We start from the raw sequence: 26069 nt of genomic DNA on the forward strand, positions 1-26069 counted from the left end.
GGTCAGCATCTCAGTTGTCACTGCGCTTGAAAGGTACTTGGAATTCACCTTGACTGAAATTGAGTTGCCAGGGAGAGTGGCTTTCGAGGAGTCTGTAGGACGCCTTTACAAGGAAAACCAGCTGTGTGCTTTCTTTGTGATGGTGCGTAAAGCATAGGTGTACATAAGGAGCTGGTAAACCCATGGTAGCATCACTCTGGATTGTGACATGAATGAAGGCGCGTAGACAAGAACTATAGCCGAAAGCATCATAAAGCACGCATGAACTGGAAAAATGCTTCAGCTAGTAAAACAGTCCAAAAAAAACAAAACAGCGGTCTAAAATACATAATCACACAATAATCACATCACAACAGAGACCCCGTATTCACCAGAATAACAAAAACCACCGCGGAGAACGTTGAGAGCGCAGTTTTATTTATTTTGCTTTTTGATACGTGTGATGATTAGAGGGAAAACAAAACAACACCCCATCACGGTGCTCATAATTAGGTCTGTTCTATATAAAAGCTTGATCGGTTCCCCTTCATCCAGGTGTAGTGCCCTCCTCCTTCCTCGCCCCTTATTGCAGGTCAGTTCCACTCCTCCTCGTCCCGGTCGGGGTGGTCGTCCCGGGGCGGCTCCTGGAACTGGATGTTGGCCAGCACGTCCCTCATGGCCACCATGAGGCGGTTCACCTCTGGGTACAGCTCCCGGCCCGCCTGGGCCACCTCCTGCTCCTCCTCGGGCCTGGGCCCACCCTACTCACACACACACACACGCACGCACGCACACACAACATGACATGCATGAACATGCACGCACGCATAATCACATGCATGACCATGAACATGCGCGCGCGCGCACACACACACACACACACACACACACACACACACACACACACACACACACACACACACACACACACACACACACACACACACACACACACACACACACACACACACACACACACACACACACACACATGAACATGAACATGCATGCACGCACACACACACGCATGAACATGAACATGCATGCACGCACACACGCACACACACACACACACACACACACACCAACGCTTGAATGCATTCGAATACAACCACCATCGTTATTGTGTCATTGTATGACTCTTTTGTGAGAAATGCAATACAGATATACAAAAAACAAAAATATGACCAATTTGTCCATCTAACCGAATTCTCCTGAGCCATATTGGCGTGGGGGAGAAACGTTTAAGGCTGAAACACTGCTGCTTAGTGTTTGGGTTGACTCAAACTCTCACAACATGGATCATATCAGCCGCCTAATTTCACTTGCTTGGACTCAAAATCCCAGAGAATTGGATCATTGTATCTGATGAAAAAACATCAAGACATCTCTTCCGTTACATAAAGTTATTTGCTACATTTTCCTCCCTATAATTGGATAACGAAATGAAGAGGCCGGTCAGAACGCTGGTGCATTATGGACCGCCCGTGGGTCTCCTACATACTGGGCATCCAGAAGAACACTGGCTCTGGGATTGTGGGGCACCAGTGAGTGGCCTTGCTGGCTCAGTGAATCAGTGCACAGCTGGAATTGTTATTGCATCAGATTTGCCAGGTGCCTTTGCAATGAATCACATGAATAAGTAAGGCATGCTCCGAGTTTTAACTTGACTCTGAGATAAAAATAGTCTACACTTTTGTAACCTTTAATAAAACTCTACATTTAGAGCACAAGACAGTCAGTAACACTGGCAAGTACACAACCAGCTTATGCATTTTCATTCTGTTGGGCCCTTTGCTATGCCACTGGCAGATCCAAAGTAAGCCTGTATGATCCCACATGGTTCTGTGTGTAGGGATGGTGGTCATAGGTCATAATGCTAACGGCTGCTTGATAAACATAGATTTAAACAGTCACGCTGATGTGTGATGTTTTCTTTCGCTTGTGTTGTGCTTTTGTTATATTTCTACCACACATTCACAGTTTTGTCATAGCAACAAGTGGAGTACGGTAATCGGTTTCTTTAACTATTAAAGAGGGGAATGGAGCTCTTGACGTCTTTAGAGGTAATTTGCACTTCACCATATGGGCCTGTGCTTTGTGGAGCCGGTCCCCTCGACAGGATAGGAGGTAACACGCAGTGTTGGAATGACGTGGGGTAATGGTGCACACACTGCAAACATTCATTTGTTGCCCAGGAGGTGCCCTTTCTGTTTCTTCAGGAACACGCTGGTCCGATTCGAGAGAGAGCGGTACACGTTTAATCCACAGAGAGCGTCAGATAAGAGCAGTGATCAGAAGGCCACCTGAGAACCTGAGGTGTAACCCTTGACGATTTAAAATAACCTTATTTTACCTAGGCTGTTACATTCTCGGTAGTTTGAGCTTTACAGTTGGTTATTGTTCCCTACAGTTGGTTATTGTTTTTCCCGATCAAAATTGAGACTGTAGATTACTTTCTTCATGGGCCATGAATGTTATCATTGTCTGCCTGGGCTATGTATAAGGAGATCACGTTGCTACAAAGCTCCGCTATTCACCATTTTGACACCGCCTGGGGAAAACCGAGGGAAATTCGGAGCAAACATCTCTTGGCAAAACAGAAATGCCTCAACGCCCTAATTAGCATTATCCCTTATTCATTAAGTAAATAATCTGAATGTCGTATCCAACCTCGAATCAGTTCTACAGCCTCTGTGATTAACCACAACAACCATCGGATAAACATCTGCCCTAAATCAAGCGGTTGATCTCAGTCCTGTGTGTATCCATGGCAACCTCGCAAACGTAATCTCCTTTATCTTCTTCACTAGGCGCTTTATTGCAGCTCTTTTTCTTCACAAGAGCCCCTTCTAGGGACGGTTGTTGCAAATTAGCATCCGCTATTAGCACTATGATCCTTACATTGGACATCTGTTCTCGGTGTGTCTGTGTACACTGTATCAGTCCACATCAAATTAACCCGAAATAAATACATAATTCAGACGATCAATGATAACATTTGATAAAGGTGAAGAAAAACAAAATCTGGAGAATGTCATAATGCAACATGACTTGACGCAGGGATCACAGCGCTGGCTTTGTGCGAGGAGAACCTTCAAAGCCTTCCCCTGGGATCTCTACACACCATGCGCCCTCCCTCCCTCCCTCCCTCCCACCACGCCACTCACCTGGAGGTTGAAGCTGGGCAGCAGAGAGCGGAAGAAGAGCGACAGCGTGCTCGTGTCTGTAGCGCCCACCTGAGGCCTGACACACACACACACACACACACACACACACACACACACACACACACACACACACACACACACACACACACACACACACACACACACACACACACACACACACACACACACACACACACACACACGTACAGAAAAAGTAAAAGATACTGTAGAGAGGGACTAGACACACTTACAATTGTATTCTTCTTTTTCAGGATTAATAAAGAGAAGTCAAACATTCATGTAACTAATATAAACACACATATGTCTATACATGAAATTTATATTTTGTAGGACCTACCTTTCCGGGCGTGTGTACGAGGTGACCGAGTCCAGGGGAGGCAGAGGGTCGAAGCCCATCCCAGGCTGCGTGGTCACGTCCTGAGGGACAAGGGGAGCAGCGTTAGGAGCCCCTCTCCTACTATACCATGCTCCTTGGGAGACAACCTTGAGGCAAATGTGAATCCATCCCTCAGGATCTAATAGGACCGGGCCAAAGTGACAGATCACACGATGCATACTTCCAATGTTGGACAGCATGGAACATGCTGACATGGAAACATGTTGATATTACGGTTGAGACTAATTCAAAGGCTTCCTTTTTAAAACATTGACCACTAATGTGGCTTTATGTCGTTTTCAGGTACATATGAACAGTTTATAGGGAGTATATATCAACGAGAAATGCATCAGTGGTGCTGGTTGGAGGACGAGAAGAATAATACTTCCCCCTCCTTCAACACATGATACAATGCATGGAATCGATTAGGAGTTTCATTCCATGTTATCTCACACATGATGGTTTATGATACCAGTGCCATGTTTGCACTACTGTATTACTACACAACAATAAAGCCATTGTAAAAATATATGGGCGCTCTTCAAAGGTGTAGAGACACTGTTGAAGAGCACCCATGGGACAAAGGACATGCCAAGAGCAGAATGAGCTCATTAAATGACTCCAATGACCCAATGTACTCAGGACAACACAACCTCAGTCATAATCAGTGTCATAAATTGAGTCATTAAGGCATTAAAACCATGAAAATACTTTTTTTTGTAGACCCACAGAATAATTCAAGGAGAGCGGTTTCACCAACAATCAAAACCCCTTTGGCGGTGTTTTAGTGTGAGCAGTGGAACGAAGGTTTGAATGCGGTGGTGGACCATGAGGACAGCGAGTTCGACTCCCTGCCCAGAGGGGTGCAGGGTCCGACCGGTGGGCCCAGTGACCAGCAGCAGAGGTAGGAGAGCTCACCAGAGGCAGGAAGGAGGTGGCTTCCTTGATCTCAGACAGCAGAACATGGCGATGGATCGCCCGCGGAGCACTCTGGTATCGTTGCTTTCTCCTGGCGAAACAAAGCCAACATATACATCACTATTTAGTCACACATATCGAGGCTATGAACATAACGGAAACTATTTAGATTTAGACTCCTCTCGTCATTAAGATTCTAAAATACGTTATTAAATAATAATGAAATGATAATAATGATAATAAAAACGATTGAATGGATTTTCTGTGCAATGCCTTTGATATTCAACTCAAGGAGAAGAGTAGACGAATCAATTGAGACACAAGGGGAATTCAAACTGAGAAACCAGCGGCACGGAATATCTGGAGACACACGACGCACAGCACTTCTCCTTTCATCTTCAAATGATGCTGTGCTTTATACCACACGCAACGAAGGTCTTTCATAACTACTGAGAAGTGAAAAGCCCGTTTTGCTTTGAACAATAAAGTGTGATATAACAATATATAACTATTTGTGAAAATATGCCTATGCCCCCACCCTGTCTGTCAATGGATGTACATGTTTTTCCTCTCTGTTGTCATATATGTGAAATGTATTAAGTGTTTGTTAAGTGTTGTAAGTGTTTTTGTCTTTGTATGTTCTTTATGTGCCTATGACTATGAATATGAAATGACGAAAAGGATAATGTGAAAAGGAATCTCCCTAAGTGGACAACTAATACAACTAAATAACTAACTAACCCACCAAGCTCGAAGATAGTGTGACGGCTCACGGCGAGAATTGACTTCCGTTGTCCTGCGGTTGAGTTTGTATACAACTGGCCGGGCGCCCAGCGAAGTCACATGAAGCTACAAAGAATCTCATTCAAATAATACCCAGTAAATACACCCTGCATAGTCTCCCTTCTTACCCCCCCCCCCCCCCCCCCCCCCCTCCTAAGAACCCCCTTCTTGAGGGCTGATTATGGATCCACGCTCATGCAACGCGTTGACCGCGCAGACGTGAACCTGTTTTCGTTCTGCATCGGGTTTTCGTAAGCGGACCAATCACAGCCATTGCTGCTGCGTCGCCTCGACAGAAGGTTACAATATTTGGGAGTCGCACATCACGGAACTTGCGGTAGACGCCAGGAGGGCCCGCAAGGACGTAAATGGTCCGTAACCCCTTTGCGTTGCGTGAACGTGGGACCATAATCAGCCCTTTACGTACTTATTGTATGTTGTACGTCATGGCACTGAATGTGTGCACTTATTGTATGTTGTACGTCCTGGGTTTTCCCCTAAATGCATATCCTAGCTTTATATCACCCTAACCCATATTGTATTACAAAGAAATCCATGACATGGACATACAACATATAGGATGCCTTGAGGGAACCCCATGGTGACTGCACATGAGTCTTGTGTGTGAGATGTTCCATGTAGGTCATGCTGTACATGCTGTACAAACATATTTATGACAACCAGCCAGAGAAGAACTCGGTGTGTAAACTCGTGTTAGAACATCGAGCACTGCACATCGAGTGCTCACACGGTGCGTGAGGCTTAAGGCTGCTCCACACCGGCCCATCCGTTGGCCATCTGAAACGGACGGGGTGACTCGGACGAGTTCGGGATTCAACTCGAAGCTAGCGCCAACCAATGTCAAGGAGACTTATTGCATCTCGCGCGAGCGCAGGACGCACACGCTACTGTGTAGTCGGCAGTAGTCTTTGCGGTGTGTTTCATTGCAACTTTCCTGCCGGATGGGTCAGAATAGAGGCAACCGAGTGGTCTGATAAAGGCAGTTGGCCGTTGGTTTGAGTCCGAGTAGGACCCTTTACATCCCTCTCACGCAGGCCTCGAACCCCGCCCTCGCTCCTTGTTTGTTTGCTTGTCGATCAATGAAAAGCCAATTCTCAGCACACTAATGGAGTTCCCAAAGGGGCCATTGCTGGCTTCCCCACAAACCGTAAACACAAGTAACCTGCATCGGTCAACTCGTATACAAAACAACCCATCATGCGTATGGTGGGACCACGGGGGGGGGTGGGGGGTGGTGGAGGGGGGGGGGGTCAGTGGCTCACTTGTTCAGGCCGTCCTCCACCAGAGGGTCGTTGGCATCGACTCGGAGCAACACCTCCTTGACACATTCCTCCAGCCAGAGCAGCACCCCGCCCTCCCTCCACAGCAGGTGGGTCCTCCCCACGTACAGACTGGTCAGCTCCGCCAGCGCTGGGGACTGCCTGTGGACAGACGAGGGGGGGGAGGGGGGGGGGGGGTAACATGTGACATGGTCGCCTCCCATTTGAAGTAGCGCACCAGACCCCGCCGAGGTCATCGTTGTCCCCTTTGTTGTTGTTGTTGTGGTCCTTTGTTATTGTTGTCAATGCCGTTGTATAATGTCGTGTAAGGATTCTTTCGTTGTGCATTACCCGATTTGGCTTTTAGGGCCGAAGAAGGCGTGTGCCGCGACGGCCGCGTCGGGCTGCACGGTGCACAGGTCCAACAACGGCGTCAGCACTGGAACCAAAGCACACACACACGTTCATACCGTCATACAAACACATCAGGCACAAGAGGGACAGCAAGGGGACCCCGTCGCCCAGAGAGTGTGTGTGTGTTCGGAACGCACGTCCGGGGAACATGAGGAGGGCGTGCTGCAGGAGGCGGTCGGCGCTCTGCCGGTGCTTCTCCCGCTCCCCCTGCTTCGTCTCGTCCTCCTGGCTGAGGTGGAAGTGACACAGCGCCGCCGAGAACGCAAAGTTGGGCAGCTGGGACAGGTTCCTGTGCTCCTGCGACACACACGTGGACGGACACACGTGGACGGACACACGTGGACGGACACACGTGGACGACACACACACACACACACACACACACACACACACACACACACACACACACACACACACACACACACACACACACACACACACACACACACACACACACACACACACACACACACACACGCAAAAGGTTTTTTGTTTTGAAGTTTCTCGCCGGATAATACACATGAACGCAAACAAACATAGTCAAGGCAAGTCACTTGTTCCTGCTCCTTGACAAGGAACCTAGAGGGGGAATCCATCCTTCTAGGGAGGGTTAGGAGTGCAATGGGTGACATAATTGACACCCATAATAGTATCTTCAGAAGCAAACATTTGAAAACCAACTTGAATAGTATTGTAACAAAAAATGTGTATTGTCCATGGCGATTACATGCATACATATATCCGAAAATCACACACACCGATGTAGATGTGCAAAACAAAGCAGGGAAGACAACCACAACCACTACAACGAAACTCACCTCCCAGTCCTGATACAATCGGATTATGGAATGATATTCCCTGGAGCGCAGTGCCAAAAAGTCGATGACAACAGCATGCAGAACGGGTCGGACTCTGGATCCAGGCTGGGTGGCGGAACACAGGAAAGAGAAGAGGAGCAAACCAAGGTTCAGGTGAACACGTTCGACCAATGAGAAGAATGTGGTGCAACAACCATCCAATATTATGTGACCCCATCCTAGACCTCTGAGACTGGTATGCGTATAGTGCCGCAGGGGATTCAAGACTTATAATAATAATAAATTGTGTTGTTGTATGGGGCGGCATGTGGCTAAGGAGGTAAAGCGGGTTGGCTGGTAACCGGAAGGTTGCTAGTTCGATCCCCGGACACTCCTAGCCGAGTGTCGATGTGACCCTGAGCGTGAATGTTAGGCAATATTGTAAGGTGCTTTGAGTGGCCACTGGTTAGAAAAGCGCTATACAAATGCAGTTAAATTACCATTTACATTATGGATTATTACACTTTGTGATGAACAAAACGGTAAAAAACAAGCGAATACCAAATGCCTCAAACCTAAATTTGTGGAGGTGTCTTGCCTCTGTGATTTACACAGATACTCTCAGTAAGGAGACAGCGGTCTTACTTAGCGAGAGCACCAGAACCCAGCTGTCCCTAGATGAGGAAGTCAGTGTATGGTATGATGATGCTCTCTCATCATCATCATCAGATAACGTACAGCGTGATCGCTGCTTAGATAGATAGCATACACTTAAGACAGTGTATGGTACATACAGCAGATACTGTACAGCGTGATCGCTGATCAGATAGGTACGCTGCGAGCCTTACATATATAGGACGGACGTGCATGGCCCCTATTAGGTCCACAAGACCTTAGATTTACGATCTCTGATGACATTACAGCCCTTTGATGGGGCGCTTCTGGTGTGCTGACCTATATCAGTGCCGTGTTTGTCATATTAAATGACGTTTTTACGATACGACTTCCACTTGATGGACTACATATGTTGCCATGACTGGGGGACTTGTTTGTCCTTACAGGGGAAAACAACGTTGTGGGGCTAGTTAGTTTGATTAAGCGTTGTGTTTTGTGAAAGCATTTAACACTGGTTGGATATTTTTATCTTTGAAAGTAACAATGTTCACTCTGTAAATATATATAAACAGTGTTTTTTTGCAGGCTAGAAAATGGTCAATCACTTTTAATTCTATAGTCATTAGCATTAGAACTGGACAATAATTTATGTTAATTAAAAAAACGACTTTAATTTTACTTTAATCAGCTTGTTTACTACTGCATTTACTACAGCAGGTGGCTTTTCTGCGAGTTAAAATGTTAAAATACTCGCTACAAAGCATGGCTTCAACATAAGGCCCCCTTCTTTCACATCCTTTATTGATTGTATGACTTTTATTTTGGTAGGTTGCTATCTTCATCCAAGGGGCCTTTTTGTCCTCTGAATGTGAGGACAACAAAGTCACACAATGAAAGGATGACCTCATCCTTTCATTGTGTGACTTTTATTTTGGTAGTTTGTTGACTGTGAGCCTCCCTTTACCGTGAGCCGCTTACCTCAGGATGAGCTTGCAGTACTCCAGTGCGGTCCGTGGGCATCCCCGGTTCTCCAAGAACATCATGTGCTTATAAAGGGCCAAATAAAACGCCCTGTCAACACACAACACAAAACACAACATGCTATGAGAAAAACATGTACATCTCTCCAGAGTAACAACCAACAGAAGTGGATGGGCGGAGTGAGGCGGAGTGAGGCGGAGTGAGGCGGAGTGAGGTTGACTGAGGTGGACTGAGGTGGACTGAGGTGGAATGAGGTGGACTGAGGTGGAATGAGGTGGAATGAGGTGGAGTGAGGTGGAGTGAGGTGGAGTGAGTTGGAGTGAGTTGGAGTGAGGTGGACTGAGGTGGAGTGAGTTGTGAGGTTTGAGGTGGAGTGAGGTAGAGTGAGGTAGAATGTGAGGTGGAGTGAGGTTTGAGGTGGAGTGAGGTAGAGTGAGGTGTGAGGTTTGAGGTGGAGTGAGGTGGAGTGAGGTAGAGTGAGGTGTGAGGTGGAGTGAGGTGGAGTGAGGTGTGAGGTGGAGTGAGGTCGAGTGAGGTGGAGTGAGGTGTGAGGTGGAGTGAGGTTTGAGGTGGAGTGAGGTGGAGTGAGGTGGAGTGAGGTGGAGTGAGGGGGACTGAGGTGGACTGAGGTGGAGTGAGGTGTGAGGTGGAGTGAGGTGTGAGGTAGAGTGAGGTGGAGTGAGGTGTGAGGTGGAGTGAGGTTTGAGGTGGAGTGAGGTGGAGTGAGGTGGAGTGAGGTGGACTGAGGTGGAGTGAGGTGTGAGGTGGAGTGAGGTGTGAGGTAGAGTGAGGTGGAGTGAGATGTGAGGTGGAGTGAGGTTTGAGGTGGAGTGAGGTGGAGTGAGGTGTGAGGTGGACTGAGGTGGACTGAGGTGTGAGGTGGAGTGAGGTGTGAGGTGGAGTGAGGTTTGAGGTGGAGTGAGGTGGAGTGAGGTAGAGTGAGGTGTGAGGTGGAGTGAGGTTTGAGGTGGAGTGAGGTGGAGTGAGGTGTGAGGTGGAGTGAGGTTTGAGGTGGAGTGAGGTGGAGTGAGGTGTGAGGTGGAGTGAGGTGGAGTGAGGTGGAGTGAGGGGGACTGAGGTGGACTGAGGTGTGAGGTGGAGTGAGGTGGAGTGAGGTGTGAGGTAGAGTGAGGTGGAGTGAGATGTGAGGTGGAGTGAGGTTTGAGGTGGAGTGAGGTGGAGTGAGGTGTGAGGTGGAGTGAGGTGGAGTGAGGTGGAGTGAGGGGGACTGAGGTGGACTGAGGTGGAGTGAGGTGGAGTGAGATGTGAGGTGGAGTGAGGTGTTAGGTGGAGTGAGGTGTGAGGTGGAATGAGGCTGAATGAGGAGTGAGGCAGACCTACCTGTTCTCCGGCCTGAGGAAGTCGAGCCTGCAGGTCCCTGAGGTCAGGCTGAACAGCGGGTGGAAGGAACATTCAAAGCTGTACAAGGCCCTCTCTGCAAGGGAACCAACACACAGTGCAACATGTGGGACCGGTACCTGGGTAGGACGGGGTTCCCTCAAAAGGGGGTACTAGTTCCCCTAGCGGTGTTTTGAAGGATTGAAGGGGAGTACTTGGAATATTTTTCCAGTCGTTTTTATATATTTTATGTAAAATAACGGCAGCATAATACAATTAGTTGAATCTGAAAACCACTGTCATAAAAATTATAATTAAATGACACCAGAGGGTAAGCTAGAAGGGACGTTCATCTTTCTCATTTAAAACATCCATCTATATCAGGCAATGATTGCTTTTTCTTAAGAGACTCTCACTACTGCTACCATCTGGTAGCCCTTTCAACCTTAATGCCCCTGTGGAGAGGGTAAACAACGCCACATGGCCACGTTGTCCTTAACTGACTCTTGATAAAGAAAAGGTCTATCAGATAAGCAGGGACCAGGAAGTGAAGCGACAAATTATTGTATTTAGTTAAGTGGGAAGCCAAGTCACATGTTTGTGGATCAATGCCTTGAGCTTAATGTGATTAAAATCTGTAAATGAAAGGGGTTTATACACAGTAGGGATGGGTCATTGTGATCTCTGAAGAATAGTTGAATAGTTCCACTGATTATTGAATAGTATTTGCGCAGCTCAATCACTCTTTTGTCTTTTTGTGGACCACTCCCATCTTTGAGTTTGTATTTATGTCTTTTAATCCTTGAAAGGGTGACTTTATACGACAAGCGAGCTAACAACCACATAATTTCCAAGCTACTGCCCACGCACAATGCCAAAATCTGCCTTCTGATGGACTGGTATCCAGTTGGAAACCTTCTAAAATAAATAAATATATATATACACTATTGGATGGCATCATTCAATTTGGACAATATTTTAATGAAACACAAAAGGCTCACCAATAAGTTCCCTGGCCATTTCTGGATCCTCATGTATTCGACACACATCCGACAGCTGCAGCAGGGAGTCGATGTGATAGGGGTTTGTGAGAAGCAGGGTCTGGAGAGAGAGAGAGAGAGAGAGAGAGAGAGAGAGAGAGAGAGAGAGAGAGAGAGAGAGAGAGAGAGAGAGAGAGAGAGAGAGAGAGAGAGAGAGAGAGAGAGAGAGAGAGAGAGAGAGAGAGAGAGAGAGAGAGAGAGAGAGAGAGAGAGAGAGAGAGAGAGAGAGAGATCATATAAAACATACTTTCTAATCAAGTATATTTGAAGATATTTTAGTTGTGAAACTCTTACCAAAATGTTGTTGTTATTCATGGAGTCCACAGCATCCATGAACTTGAACTGTACTTGCTGGTAGTCCCGGCTGTGCTCAAAGGTAAAGTAATGAAGGCCCTCCTTTGATTGGACAAGAGACATGGAAATTCCTGCAGACCGATCACATGAAATCAAATTAATGTAGTAAAGGGCCAAATGCAGGAAATATGATCCCTTCCCTTTCTCCTTGGATAATTCCACAAGTAAAATAAATAAGATATTTAGGTTTGCACAATCATTAGTATACATTGGATAGCATCAAGCTCATCCTGATCTAATACTTTTACTGAATATTATGCACATGATTTGAAAACATAATTTCATAGCCAATGGTATGAAATCTCTTTCCTTCTAAAAATTAACATATCCCCATGTGATAAATCATCAAGAAAGCAATGTACACTGCTCCTCTAGACCTTTCAGCCAATCGAAAGGGAGGACATTATTCAACATTCAGCTGGAATGTTAGCTTAAATAGATTATATGCAGCAATTCTTGGAAAATTATTTCAAATGAATTATCTTTGAACCACCTTCTGGACAGTTAACATTGATCCTAAGCAGAACCAAGTATCAAAAGTGTCTTTGAGTTTGTATCAAAGTGCAGAACTTGCAGAAGAATTTGATCAATGTGATTGTGCAACATTAGCTATCTGATATAGTAACATATCATGGGACAAATAATAAATATTTCCCTGGCACTAGACTTGACCCCATCCACAGCATTTCTTTGATTTCTCAGAAGTGTTCTTTTAATAATTTTGTCTACATATCCATCGCCAAATAAGCAATGAAAGAAGTCCATATTTTTCGGATGTCACATGTCACCGTGTTATACCCAGAGGGATTTTTGCCAACATAGCATTGGCTTGTGCAATAGGAAATCAATTAGCATCATTTTGATTAAACTTTCCTTGCAGCAATAGAGGAAAAATGATATGCCATCAACCACTCACATGCTAGTTGCCCCCCCATCAAAACGGGCAGTATGACTACAAGGAAAGCAGGAGTTACCTGGGCGACTGAAGCGAGGCCATGGTTCTTTAGGAACAGTCATCCAGGTGGTGCGGTGGTACTGCCTCTGTCTCTGTCGAGGCCTGCAATACACAAACGATCAATAAAGAAAATAGAAAAAAAAAAAATATATATATATATATATATATATATATATATATATATATACACACACACACACGTGTACACACACACAGACTTAATTGCAAAAAGATTTATGTATATACATACACACACGTACACACACACACACACACACACACACACACACACACACACACACACACACACACACACACACACACACACACACACACACACACACACACACACACACACACACACACACACACACACACACACACACCACTTTAAAGAAAACCCTTATTTAAGGAAGAGGCGAATACCGTTGATCTCCGAGAACTGCTCGCGCCCCAAAGTATCTCTTCAGCTCCGTTTCTGGATTCAGATTCCTGATGAATAAACACCCATTTTATAATGCACAGTAGTAATAGTACTAGTCTTTCATTATTTGATGAGGCAGAAGTTGGACCATAAAACATCGTCAGCCCTGTCTCTGAAAAATATCTTTCCTTACCTGTGCTCTACATATATGGGGGACCTTCCATCTGAGCCTCCTGAATGCTCACTCTGCAGGGTCTGGCCGTTGGTGTCCTCTATGGTTTTCAGCAGTGCATCGATGTCATCGTCTGCAACATCCTCCTTTAAACAGAGCAAAGCTAATTGTAGTAGTTGTAGTAGTAAGCCAGGTAATCCGTGGACTATGATGAGATACATGTTTCTAGGAAAGCTAAATATTGATATAACAGGAAATATTAATTGTTTTACTGCCAAGAGTATCAAAAAAAATAACTGCTTGACATTTTCAGTTTGATGAAACAAAGAGGGAATTTGGACTCTACCTGTGTACCTGCCGTTGCACCCTTTTTATTTTTCTTCTTTTTCTTCTTCTTTACTCTAGCTCCACTCAGAGACTGGTGAAGAGAGAGCATGTCATTATCATCAACATCACTGTCTAGTCAAACGAGCCGCAGGAGAGATCCCGCCTGGTCGATACTTACATTGGCAGAGTTTTGGTCCTGCGGCTGATCATCAATGTGTTCAGTGTCTTTGTCATCATGCGTCTCGTCGGTGTCTTCTGCTTTCTCAGCATCGTCCTCTAGCGAGGACTTCTCCGCATCACATATCTGTCAGGTCGAATCGAATGTTCAACCACACGTTTATCGGACAGTGGAAGGGGCAGTCGATGTTCAAGTCAAGTCAGAAAGGTCATATGAACTACAAATACATTGTGAATCCAATTATTCTCATATGTTTATTTGAAGTTGGTCATTCAATTATAAACACCAGCATTGTTTTGAGCTAACAGTAGCCATCATATAGAGAACTACAGCGTATTGTTTAGCTGACAGGTTGACATGTCGGGCAGAACGTCCACGTATCTTGACAAATATAAACCTTACCAATTCATAAATGTTACTCAGATTCTTCTGAGTCTTGTTCTTCTTTGCCTTGCGATTGACACTATTTTTTGACGGGGGACCAACATCCTCCAGTGGTTCTTCATCCTCGGCAGCCTGGCCAAGCTCTTCACCCAGATCCCCCAGGTCCAGGGCCTCTTGGCCCCGCTGCTTCCCTTTTAGCCTCCGCAAAGCCCGGCTCGACATTATTCTTCTTATCCTTCTTCTTGCCCGGACATGGGGCTAGGGTTAGGCTACTTGTTGCCTGGGTGGGAAGCTAGCAGGTACGTACCCAGCACAGTCAGCAGATTAGTGGCTGCCGCCGACGTCAAGTCACCCGCAGTAAGCACCGCTCATCCGGTGAAACGCGGGACAGAATCACCGGTACCTTACGCCACTAAAACCCAACCTGTCACCTTTCTAAGTAGGTAAATACATTGTGTGTATAATTTGTGTATCGGGAATTTAGCATTTTGGGAATTTACAATAGATTTTCACATGGGCTTACATAAATGTGTAACACATTTGGGTTCCTATTTTCTACGATTTAGTTCTGTAATTCAGAAGCTCAAGCAAAAAATAATAAAAAACGATAGTGTAATTTTAGGCTTTTATTTTGATGGGAACTTGGTGGATCCAGGGCTTTCTGGCCACTGTCTGCACCTTGACGACGTTCGGCTGCGCCTGAATGTTGACATAACATAAGTGTTTCTAATTGGTGCAGAGCGCTTCTTCTACAGATCAGGTTTTTGTTATTTTTCTATCTCTTGGTTCGTTGAGGAACAGCGTCCTCAAAGGGTATAACAAAGGTACTACTGTACAAAAGGCACATGCATACTGCATGTCCTGTAATGTAAACATGAGTGAAAACTCTCATATATACATGTTATTTTCGACGGAAAGACAGAGATAGATAGATGGATATACAACATTTAGTAACATAACATACAGCTCAACATATAATTAAGTTGTTGAAAAATGTACTATCATAAAATATAATAAAAATGTACGATAGAAAGAAAAATTAGATTTCTGCCAATTAGAGTCAACAAAACTACAATAGTTAAAAGTCATCTGCTGTAACAATTGCTTGTATAATTATACGGATATGAGGAAATCAAGACAAAGGTCGTCTCTTCAGGAAGCAACAGGATATTTCAAAAGGTCAAGATTTCATCAGTCCAGTCTTGAGATTGACAACCACGCTAGATATAGTTGATCATGTTTATAATCGGGATAACAAGTATTACAACTTTCAAGTAATTCCAAATCTTCATCCCTTATATGCATTATTACATCTTTATTTTGTGCCATAATTCATAGTAACAATATGTCTCACCTTCATGTGAGACGTTATTTAATAGTGCATGGGTCTGGGCTAAGCAAGAAGGGGTATAACGTTATTAACTTAAGAAGATTAAATGTACCTTGGAATTTCTCTACAGTTTATATATTTAGAACTCAAGTACTCTTTAGCATAATGACTATCATTACTACCCATTATAGATAGTAATCATTTTAAGGTGTGGCGGGTACATTACAGAGGTTTATTTAACCTAAATAAATTATTCAGAATATAGCTGATACCACCAACTTCTATTTGTTCTGTATGATTGTGCAATGTAAAAACCACAGAAAATGCAATTGAAAGCGATCAAACTTAACCCTTGAAGTGCTTCATTCAAATTACCACAGCTAGTGCGAAAGACATAATTTCCCCATGTCTCTTCTTACCCAATTAACCACAAACAGCAGCAAATAATGAAGCAACAGGCAGTAACATTCAGTTCACCTGATCGGATCTGTAAGATAAGGTCCTATCCATGTCCACAAAGATACATCCCTCATTTAAACCCTCCTTACAAATACGTATTCATGTGGCGTCGGTAACCACATTTTGATCTTCTAGCTTCCGGAAATATAAAATATAACCGAACTATAACATTTCAACTGTATAAGAGTAGGTAAATAGTTTCACAAAAATTAAACAGCTGAAGGGTAAATATTCCTCATCGCAACACATTCCCTCATTAAAGCAACGATCCCGGTTAGAGTTCCGATCCCAGAAGGAATAGACAGTAGACCCGTCGTTGTGGTGGGGTACAGCACATGGACGCTCTGGGGGAGGGGGGGGGGGAGGCCGGAGGAAGAGACAGATGGAAAGCTTTTCATTCCTCATTGGTGGACACTTTGATGGGGTTATCATAGGCCGCTCCCTCCAGGTCCTCAGCCCGTTTCCTGCGCATCTCTGCTGGTGGTCTCGGAGGGGGGTTCTGAGGGGGCTGCTTGATGCTTTCTCCTACTGCCTTCCGAGTCTCCGTCCGGGGCAGAATGGGCTCCCATTGTTCCCCGCTTATGGCAGCCTGGAGTACGAAAAACGCGGCTCACAAGTTAGTGCTTGTGTTGGCGGGTCTCACTGAATGACATTCAATTAACCTCATATTGAATACGAATTCTACCACCATAATCCCAGGCTTTCTAAAAACATGACAAACTTAATTACTTTCCAAATTAGCTTTTTGGTTGGTTTATAATCCAACAATAGTACAATACACCTTCATACCCATGACGGTGTAGTTTCCCAACCCCTGACCAATGTCTCAATCATTTCCACTGAAAGATTACAAAGTCCTCTTTACCATTTCCTCGTCACCATTTCCTTGTTGGTCTCTGTTTACTTCATGCCCGGTCTTACGAAACAGCCGACATACGGTTGACCCATTCCATTTCCCGATTCGAGAAGGTGTGCGTTTAAAGTAGATTATCACCCAGGTGTACGTACCCCCAGGTAGATCAGACTGGCGATCCCCAGACACACACAGCCAAGGACGGTAGCGAGCATGAATCCCGCCGGCACAGCTAATCTAAAACAGAGAGGAGGATAGACAGAGAGATCAGAGGAGGAGACAGAGAGACAGTCAACGACCATCGAGCACCTTCAGTGGACTGCACCTAACCTGTGGCCCCTCTGGGCGCTCCGGCCCTCAGGGTAAGGGCCCTTCCCTGGGACTCCTGCACATTTATCTAGGGAGGAGCCGGGGATCAACCCAGACAACCAGCTCAACCACTTGAGCAACACCCAATTCACTAATAATAATCCTCCGCAAATCCATAATCTATGTTAGTTCATATTCAAATACTTGCGAGTGAAACCAAGGTATGGCAGCACGACGGCGACAAAAGAAAAAAGCCTACAAGCCTAAAGCTATTCGCACTTAGGGTGGCGGCTCGGGCACATCTGGAGGTGAACAGAATCACAGGGAAACCCCGTGAAACAAATAGTGGAACTCACGCTGCATGTATGAACGCTCTGACATAGTAGTTCCTTGTCAGTGGACCAAACGCTTTCACACATACTGTAAAGCAGTACTGACCCCTGGAAGACAAAAAGTACACATATATCAACGAGTCCTTGAATCATTATTTAAATTGCTCACTTACCATATTAAATTAATTGTGAATATAAATAGACAGCACCACTTACGTTCGCTCCACACTAGTGCCTTTGTTCTTTTTGCCTCTTGGGTATTCTAGCAGGCATACAAACACCCCTGCAGCTCTGACTGTCTGTCAAGGTTATTACCATTCTGGTTGTAGATCATATTATGCATACGTTATATTCCTGGATCTATGTAGTATTATTTATTTAATATTATTATTATTAGCTATACCTTTTTATTCCTACATCTAAAATGCCTAGTCCCATCTGGTACTCTAGTCATTTAGATTATTATCTCAGGATAGGGTCATTTTAGTGCATAGGAAATAGTTCTTCAACTTCTAACCTAGGTCGTTTTTTGGTAAAAAACGTAGTTAAAAAAACGGTCAATATTTCGGTCGGCCTTTTATCTCCTACACAATTCTTAATGGGATAGGCGGATATGCTCTGATTCCTTGCCTTGCGAAACACAGAAAAATGTTTATAAAAGAATATTCGTTACAACTTATAAAGGGTACATTAGTTCGTTAGGTCTATCAAAGGATACATTGAATAGGCAGCAAACTCCCATCCTCTAAACAATCCGGCCACCCCCACTATACCACCGGTAAGTAGAACTGAAACAAGGAAACAGGAAGAAACAATTATTTGATTAATCTGAAACAAACCCACTCGTATCAATTCAAAAGTGAAACATTGGACATTGTATCGAATCTTCTAAAAATGCAATACTCTAATTACAAAAAAAAACGGCTTTAAAGGCTTGACCACTTGGTCATGGAGACATGTGTCTGCCAATCACTATTAGCATCACTACTGGTTCACAATAATAATTTACTATAATAAAATAAAATGTAAAATATTAAGGCAAAAAATGTACTCACTGAGTCCCGCTGCGAGAGCTTGTTCGTTGGCCCACATGGCCCATTCTATTTTCCCCATCGTTTTCTAAACACTGCGAACCCTGTCAAGCGTCAAGCAGCAACAGTAGGCCTACTCTATTCACGACAAACCAGAAAGTTTGGCCATGCAATGAGGAAGTTTCTCATTTAACAACAAGGTATGGATGGGCGGACCAATGAGTTCGCCACCCCTTCTTTAGCTACGCGTCATTTCCGAATAGGTTGATGATCGCTGTCGAGATAGGAAAAAGAGTTTCATGCCATGGAATTTGTTGGATTTTAACTTAAAGAGCAGAACACACCGTACTGTCATGTTATTTCTTTGCGTGGGTGAGAGACCATGCCATACCTTTATGGCAAACGATAAAGGTATGTCTACATGAATGAGTTTTACACGGTTTAAGTGTTACAATACATTATAAAACACTATTCAGATATAATACAAGCATCCACCAACACAACACATCTGGCAGATTAAATAGAGGACTTAGAACATGTGGTTTTATTATACAACAAAATTATTACAACCTTTTAACATTTTAAAATGGTTCTACACATTTTTATATCAAAACAAATCCAGAACAATCACTTATTTGACAATTGTGTACAGACTAGTGTTATAATCATACCATATCTCTATATTGCTATTGAAGATATAGTTTCTCTTTCAGATCCACAATAAAAGCCAATATCAAAAATCCCTGTCTTTTAAATGTGACTATAGCTATAGCAGCTTGAGGCCTGGACTCCCAGCTAGGCGTCGGGCTTCGGTAGCCCGTCAGATCCAAGCAGATGCTGCCCGGGGTCCTCCAAGACACGAGGGCCGGGCCCCGCCTTCGACACACACACAAACAAACAGAGCCCATCACACTTCTGATTTTGAAACAGTGCAGTCCGTGCATACAGACACACGCATTACGTAATTCCAATTCTGTTGAGGGTGTGTCCCTACCTGGGTGCTGATAATGTAGCTGACTCCCTTTGACATCGGCTCCAGGCAAATGGCATTCTTCAGCTCCTCGGAAATCTCTACTGGTTCTACCTGTAGACCAGTTAAAAACCTGTGGAGGAAGGCCACAGACCAGTATCATTTATTGCTCAGTTATGGCACCACGTCGATGCAACACAATGACCACGTTTTGGTTCTGCGTCCGTTTTTAGTGAGTGGACCAATCACAGCCCTTGCTGCTGCGTTGCCTTGGCGCAAAGTTAAATTTTTTGGGAGGCGTACGTCCGGCACCTTGCGGTGGACGCAAGGAGGGTCCGCAAGGACGTAATGGGTCCGTAAACCCCCTTGTGTTGCATCGACGGGATCCATAATTAAGCCTTAACACACGAGGGACGACCTTGTACTAAAGCCAGGTTTAGGTTTTGTGACGGCCTGCTCACGTTTTCCCATTGTTGTTGTCTGGAGGGAAGACGAGGCGAACCACCTGGAGGAACTCGGCCACGTGTTGCTGCAGAGTGTAGATGACCGCGTTCGGGCCAGCATCAAACGTGTAGGCCACCTAGGGGAGTGCACACACACACACACAAACTATGAAACACTACACTACAATTAATTAAGAGAAACCCCATAAAACAGACATTAGACTTAAAACTGCAAATTTCCTAAAGACATTATTCTCACCCTTGCTTCACCGTAGTGCCGGTTGTACTGATGCACCAAACTGATGACGTGCCGGGACACCGTGTTGAGGTAGAAGATGGGAGGAAAGGTGTCCAGGCAGGTGGCGTGGAACTGATTACTGTCTCTCATGGTCAGCTCCGCAAAGGTAGCAAAGTCCTTCTTATGCACCGCCTCAATCATCTGCTTCATTCTGTCGGGGACCACAGACTCAGCCCGGTGCTACACAGAGACACACAAGAGGAAGTGTAACTACACACTACGAATTACTGTGTCAAATCGATGGTAATCCTGAAAGTGACTTTTTTTCAGTGGAATGAGTGTTTGAGGGACAATGGAGCACCTTAAGGAGGCTGCTTGTTTCAACGCTGGTTTGCATGCCGGCGGTGCTGCCCACTGGTTTACGTTCAGCACTGGCCTGCAACAAGCAATGTTTTCAGAGAAAAACGTATTGGGTTAACGGGGAGAAATAATCAGTTGTATTGTAATGGATTACTATCATACGCAGCATGGTCGACATCCTTGCATTTACAACTGCTTGGCCATAAGTGCGCACACACTCACACACTTACCACCAGTACAAGGACTCTGAGATCGGGCCAATGGGACTCTGGCTCCACTTGCTGGGCAACACTGTCCTTGCCGTCTTCTCGCTCTCCCATGATCCATTGGACGAATCCTCCGTACATACTCCTACATGCACTGCCAGAGCCCTGTCTGGCGATGCCGGACAACTCCCCATCTACTCCATACACCTTTGCCAATGTGTACACTGGGAGAGAGTAGAGAGAGAGCGATTGAGCGAGAGCGTGGGTAGAATCACATGGGAGGAAGTACATAACATGATAGTTACCATTCAGTCTGGATTGATCATATTGTTAAGTGTGAGTTATCTCTTCAATGTCGCACTGATAACACATTTTCCATGTGTTAAACAGATTGTACATCCTACTGTACAAAACCCTCTCTTACCCAGACAGGCGAAGCCAGCGGCAGAGGAGGCCAGGCCAGCAGCCGTGGGAAAGTTGTTGACAGAGCAGATGTGGACTTTATGGGACAAGCAACCCACATCCACACTGGAGTCCCCGTCATTGCGCCTCTTCCTTGCTAGCCGTCTAACTGATGAGGAAACACAACAACATTGTAATCATGTTTAGCAGCAGTCGTTTTTTTGTTTTCATGAAAAGAGGGAACCATCGCCAAGACTTACTTTCCCTTAGACAGGACTGTAGTCTGGGATGGTTAATGTCTTCCTCTTTGCCATTGAGCCAGATACGATCCTCCTGAAATGATCTGCACGATGCTACTGTCGTCGTGGTTTTCAGCTGAAAGAATGGAGGATTAGAATGATCTTCGTTCGCGTTTACCCTACATTTCTACTTCCCAAAAAATGTTTAAGTCACTACTCACATTTTACACTACACTGAAACTAAACAAAGTTAGTAAGTTGTGGCTTCCATACCTGATCTTGATGAAGTGTGACACTCAGGGATGAATTAATGGGTAAAATCAAGCCCTCATTTCTTTTTCCCCCTGTGTGCAAAAAAAGTGTGATTATTATTATGTAGTACAATAATAATCGTTATTTTCTATGAGTGACACAGTTTAAGTTCAAATGCATTTTTACATAAATGCATGGCATCGTTACCATTTCTTTAATACAGGTTGTATAGAATAGGTTGTTAAGAATACATGTGACACTTACAATATTTGACAACAGCTATATTGACTGGCGCAGTGCAGGTCACGGTTGCTGGCTTGACGACAGTGTCCTTAGGCATGGTTATAGATTATTACAGACGATAATAGTTTAATATACAAGTATCTAAAGTAGCCGGTTTAGTCCTCCTTTCATTTAAGCGTTGTAGTACCGAAAAAGTTTAACATCCGCACACAACAGTAGCGCTTTACAAATCTCTCTCACCATTGGTTAGGGTTTGACGTACGGCTTAGCCAAGTACCAATCATTGCAAGGCCGCCTGCTTTAGTCGCTGTCTGGGCCAATGGGAGCCATCAGACCACAGTCAGGCGAATGGGGCAAGGTAGAGGACGGTCCAATTTGAGATGTGAATGGTTAACGAAATCTAGTGAGATTTTAACTAAATATAATCTTATACATATGAGAAATTCGATTAAATTTAAAACATCCAGATGTGAATTATGCTATTTAAAAAAGGAAACAAAAATCGACATCTTAATATTGAAGCACATATTTAAGAAGGCAGCTCACCAATTTTCATTCTCATAGACATCTTCCTAGAAGATGAGCAATAGTATCACTGCTTTAATAGCATAGACTGCATCGACGGCAGTAGGCTGTGTTGAACACAAACAATGATTGCATTAGGCTTTTTTATTGATGTAAACCACATGTTACATGAATAGAAAGAAACAAATGTAGGCTATAAAAGTGCTTTATCCATGTTCCATGGAACTGCAGCACTGCTTGACGCACACATGAACAGTATTGACATCCGATCACCAAAAATTCTTCAGCAACCGTTTGTTTAAGCATTTCTCGAACTGCGCTGAAAAAAAATAAAAAGAAAGAAAGGCCTAACACAGCAAAATGAACACAAGCAAAAATTGAAGTTCAGGAATCGTTACCAAGAAATATTATGTTCGGTCAAATCAGGAAACAACATATGCTATGGCACTTTTGCTAGCAAGAGACCTCAAAAGGTGAACTTGCCTGTGTTTGCAAAGGTCCTATTTTTGAATCAATGCCACAATATCTCTATTCCTTCATCTTACTTAGTAATCCATGACCACCCAGCGAAGTGAGAGATCATGATTCAGTGGTGAGAAAATAGTGTGCTAAATAGAACTGCCTATTAACAGAGTCCCACGAAGGCAAAGGTACTCCTGCAAGATGTTCTTCAGAGCTTCTGTCTTCAGTATGGAAAACTCATTCATCTTCCTCCTCGTCGTCAGAATCCATCACCCTCCGCCTGTTGAACTGGAATATGAAAATAGTAAGAACTATTAAAAACAATCGGGTAAAGTCCTGATTTACCTGACCACCATATCGTCCAAAATATTTCAGATCACACCAGGTGTACTTACCGTCACTTTTGTCGTCTTGTCTGTTTGCTGACTGACTTTCTCGAGGATCTCAATCAAGCCCGACTCTGTAATCTGTTATAAGTGGGGATATGCATCATGAGCTACATAGTAACTGGTGAACACCAGGAGGTAAATAACGATAGTTTGTCACTGGTAGGAGTCTGAAGGGGCCTCCCTCTTGATACCAGGTGGGTCAGATAGAGAGTGAACGCTGCAATTGAAAACTCCATCATTGCACTCATAATCACAATTTTTATGAAACAATAGCCAAAATAGTTTGTTTAAGAGGAAATTTAAGAATGCTACGAAACCCAGACAGAAGTTTGAACTTTCCACCTTTGACTACTAGGACACCTTTGCAAATTCCAATACAATAAATGCTTCCGGAACATTTCCTCTATTTGTGAATGGAAACAAAGATCGATAAGTCTGGGAAATCTGCAGCGGCAATTTTTCTGCTCAAGTACAAGATATGCGAGTACTATAGCGACTGGCATCCGTCAGTGTTGCATTACGGCCGTCTGCTGGACGGTCCGTTGGCCGTCTATTCCAGCATTGCTATGCCATGTGTGAAAGGGAGCAAGATGGAAATCTTCCAGAACGTAGCTGCATGGGTGAATATTGAAAATCACTAGTGGCACCTTGAAAGAATAACCCAGTTATCTACCGGGAATGTGTAAAAGGGGCTTTAACAGCGCGTGGCAATAACAAATCCACCCTTCATCTCACCTTTCCCGCCAACTTGCCATAACGAGCCATTTGGATAAGATAGTTCTCAACTGCTTGGGCCTTGTCCGGCTTCACCATAGCCAGGTTGCTCACTGAAACATAACAATTATAATTCTATTATTTTGTTTCACAAGGATGTTATCACGTCATGTATCACAAAATTATTTGTGATAATATAAACTGACAATATAAACTGTAAAAATATGCATTCATGGAGAATTACAGGTCTTCTGTAAGTCCTTTGAGGCTCATAGATAATTTACATTGAAATATCTTATGTATAAAAAATATACACATTGAGATGTATACCAATATGACTTAAGACACAAGAAGACAAGTAGTTACACCTCACTCAAATTATTCCAGGATATTTTTGAGTTATTGAAGGAAATCATTTACTATATAACACATTACATGACACAAAAAAGCATCTTAACTCCATGATTATCAGACACAACACTAGGTCTAATGAACCTCTGATCTGTTCACCAACTGCGGAAATAACAAAATATCAGCAATTACATCTGCCACGGGCGGCCTGGTCTAGAACTTGGGCCAATATGGAGTTCCTCATCTCTGTATCCCTGTAGGAGAAAGGTGACAACAGCATCATGAAAACAGCCTTTCAGATCTTTCGGGCCCTAATCGAGCATATCAGCACATGCAATCATGGCTTACTGGATGGGATAAAAAAAAAATACCTCTGTTTGGCCTCCTGCTGTCCTTGTTGGTCATTGGAACCATTCTAGAAATAGGTGAAAATAGACGGTCATGATAAAGGTAGATCCAATTAACTATAAGATTAAGTGACTTAGTGCATTGTCTGTAGAATGCAGACAGATGTTCAACAATTTAATATAGGCTAGTTACATGCAAATGATACCGTCCACTTAACTTGGGTATGCCAATATGTTGCTGTATCTCTTAACACACGTACGATGCAACAGCAAGGGTATGGGTGATTGAATCAAAGTACATATTGAAGATTGGACTAAACCGTCTGAGGGTCAGCAAGTTCATATCATGCAAAGTAGAAATACTTAACAGTAATGCTGAACCCAATGTTGCATCAAAAAAGGTGTGTCAACGATTTATTACACCAACGCCTTTTCAGCGACATGGATGGATGTGAATACATATATGGACGGATCTGAATACATATAATCGAAGCCCAAAGGCTTAATGCAGGTATTAATGTCTACAATGAAAATGATCTAACGTTACTATGAGCTAATGCTGTAAGCTGCCGTGCTGGAAGGCGTGTGACTGTGTTCAATGCTTTCATAGCATGAGTCTATCTTCCATGTTTTGGGCAGGACTACTAGTGAGTCTACCGGATCTATACGGTATTTAAAACAAGGCACCTAGACACTGCATGACAGCATGGACAACACGGGCATCTCCTTTTATAGGACACGCTAAATGGGGTAGTTTTTCCCTCCTTACCCCGTGTTTCGCCTGCAGCTCGGACATTCTCTGCCTCCTGATTGCTTCCAATTCATCATCTGCCATTTTTAGTTTTAGTTTACACACCGCAGAACAAAAAATGCGTATTGTATAAGGCAATAACTGAACGAAATACACACAGGATGAGTTTGGGATAGGCCCCCTTTCTTCCAGTGATTTCTTTCGTCTGAACAATGGTCGGGTTGTAACAGACGTTCGGGGTACTACCGCCCCCTACTGAGCTGGAGCCAGAAGCACATGCACCATACGAGAACACCAGCATTTGAAATAGATGCGTTTTAATGTTTTTTTGAGGATGTAATGCCATCGTGAATCATC

General features: G+C 44.1%; 4 protein-coding genes across 4 annotated transcripts; all 4 read right to left on the minus strand.

Annotated features, from left to right (window-relative positions):
- Positions 1-396: 396 nt before the first annotated feature.
- tcf25 (transcription factor 25 (basic helix-loop-helix)) lies at positions 397-14868 on the minus strand. Its single transcript, XM_060071571.1, is given in 19 exon segments — positions 397-740; positions 3150-3225; positions 3508-3587; positions 4465-4555; positions 6531-6689; positions 6879-6966; positions 7079-7238; positions 7760-7827; positions 7830-7864; positions 9332-9424; positions 10676-10769; positions 11674-11773; positions 12007-12137; positions 13041-13123; positions 13448-13513; positions 13639-13763; positions 13964-14035; positions 14123-14248; positions 14525-14868. Coding segments are annotated over 19 exon segments (2019 nt in total). The 5' UTR covers positions 14729-14868; the 3' UTR covers positions 397-572.
- Positions 14869-15731: 863 nt separating this feature from the next.
- Positions 15732-19010, minus strand: LOC132472118 (cytochrome b-245 light chain). The gene is made up of 6 exons (XM_060071577.1): positions 18845-19010; positions 18508-18577; positions 18006-18080; positions 17814-17897; positions 17304-17385; positions 15732-16884 (listed from the first exon to the last, which is right to left on the minus strand). The coding sequence occupies exons 1-6, from the start codon at positions 18900-18902 to the stop codon at positions 16690-16692; spliced, it is 564 nt and encodes a 187-aa protein (XP_059927560.1). The 5' UTR covers positions 18903-19010; the 3' UTR covers positions 15732-16689.
- Positions 19011-19341: 331 nt separating this feature from the next.
- mvda (mevalonate (diphospho) decarboxylase a) lies at positions 19342-22412 on the minus strand. The gene is made up of 10 exons (XM_060071572.1): positions 22195-22412; positions 21952-22022; positions 21700-21814; positions 21462-21608; positions 21062-21261; positions 20833-20907; positions 20493-20711; positions 20252-20370; positions 19815-19923; positions 19342-19696 (listed from the first exon to the last, which is right to left on the minus strand). Exons 1-10 carry the CDS (start codon positions 22268-22270, stop codon positions 19616-19618), a joined length of 1212 nt encoding a protein of 403 aa, XP_059927555.1. The 5' UTR covers positions 22271-22412; the 3' UTR covers positions 19342-19615.
- A 415-nt stretch (positions 22413-22827) lies between these two features.
- pdcd5 (programmed cell death 5) lies at positions 22828-26000 on the minus strand. Its single transcript, XM_060071580.1, has 6 exons — positions 25731-26000; positions 24986-25029; positions 24807-24868; positions 24285-24376; positions 23556-23627; positions 22828-23448 (listed from the first exon to the last, which is right to left on the minus strand). The coding sequence occupies exons 1-6, from the start codon at positions 25794-25796 to the stop codon at positions 23398-23400; spliced, it is 387 nt and encodes a 128-aa protein (XP_059927563.1). The 5' UTR covers positions 25797-26000; the 3' UTR covers positions 22828-23397.
- Positions 26001-26069: the final 69 nt, after the last annotated feature.

This window comes from Gadus macrocephalus, chromosome 14, assembly GCF_031168955.1.
Source record: "Gadus macrocephalus chromosome 14, ASM3116895v1".
Taxonomy (NCBI): domain Eukaryota; kingdom Metazoa; phylum Chordata; class Actinopteri; order Gadiformes; family Gadidae; genus Gadus; species Gadus macrocephalus.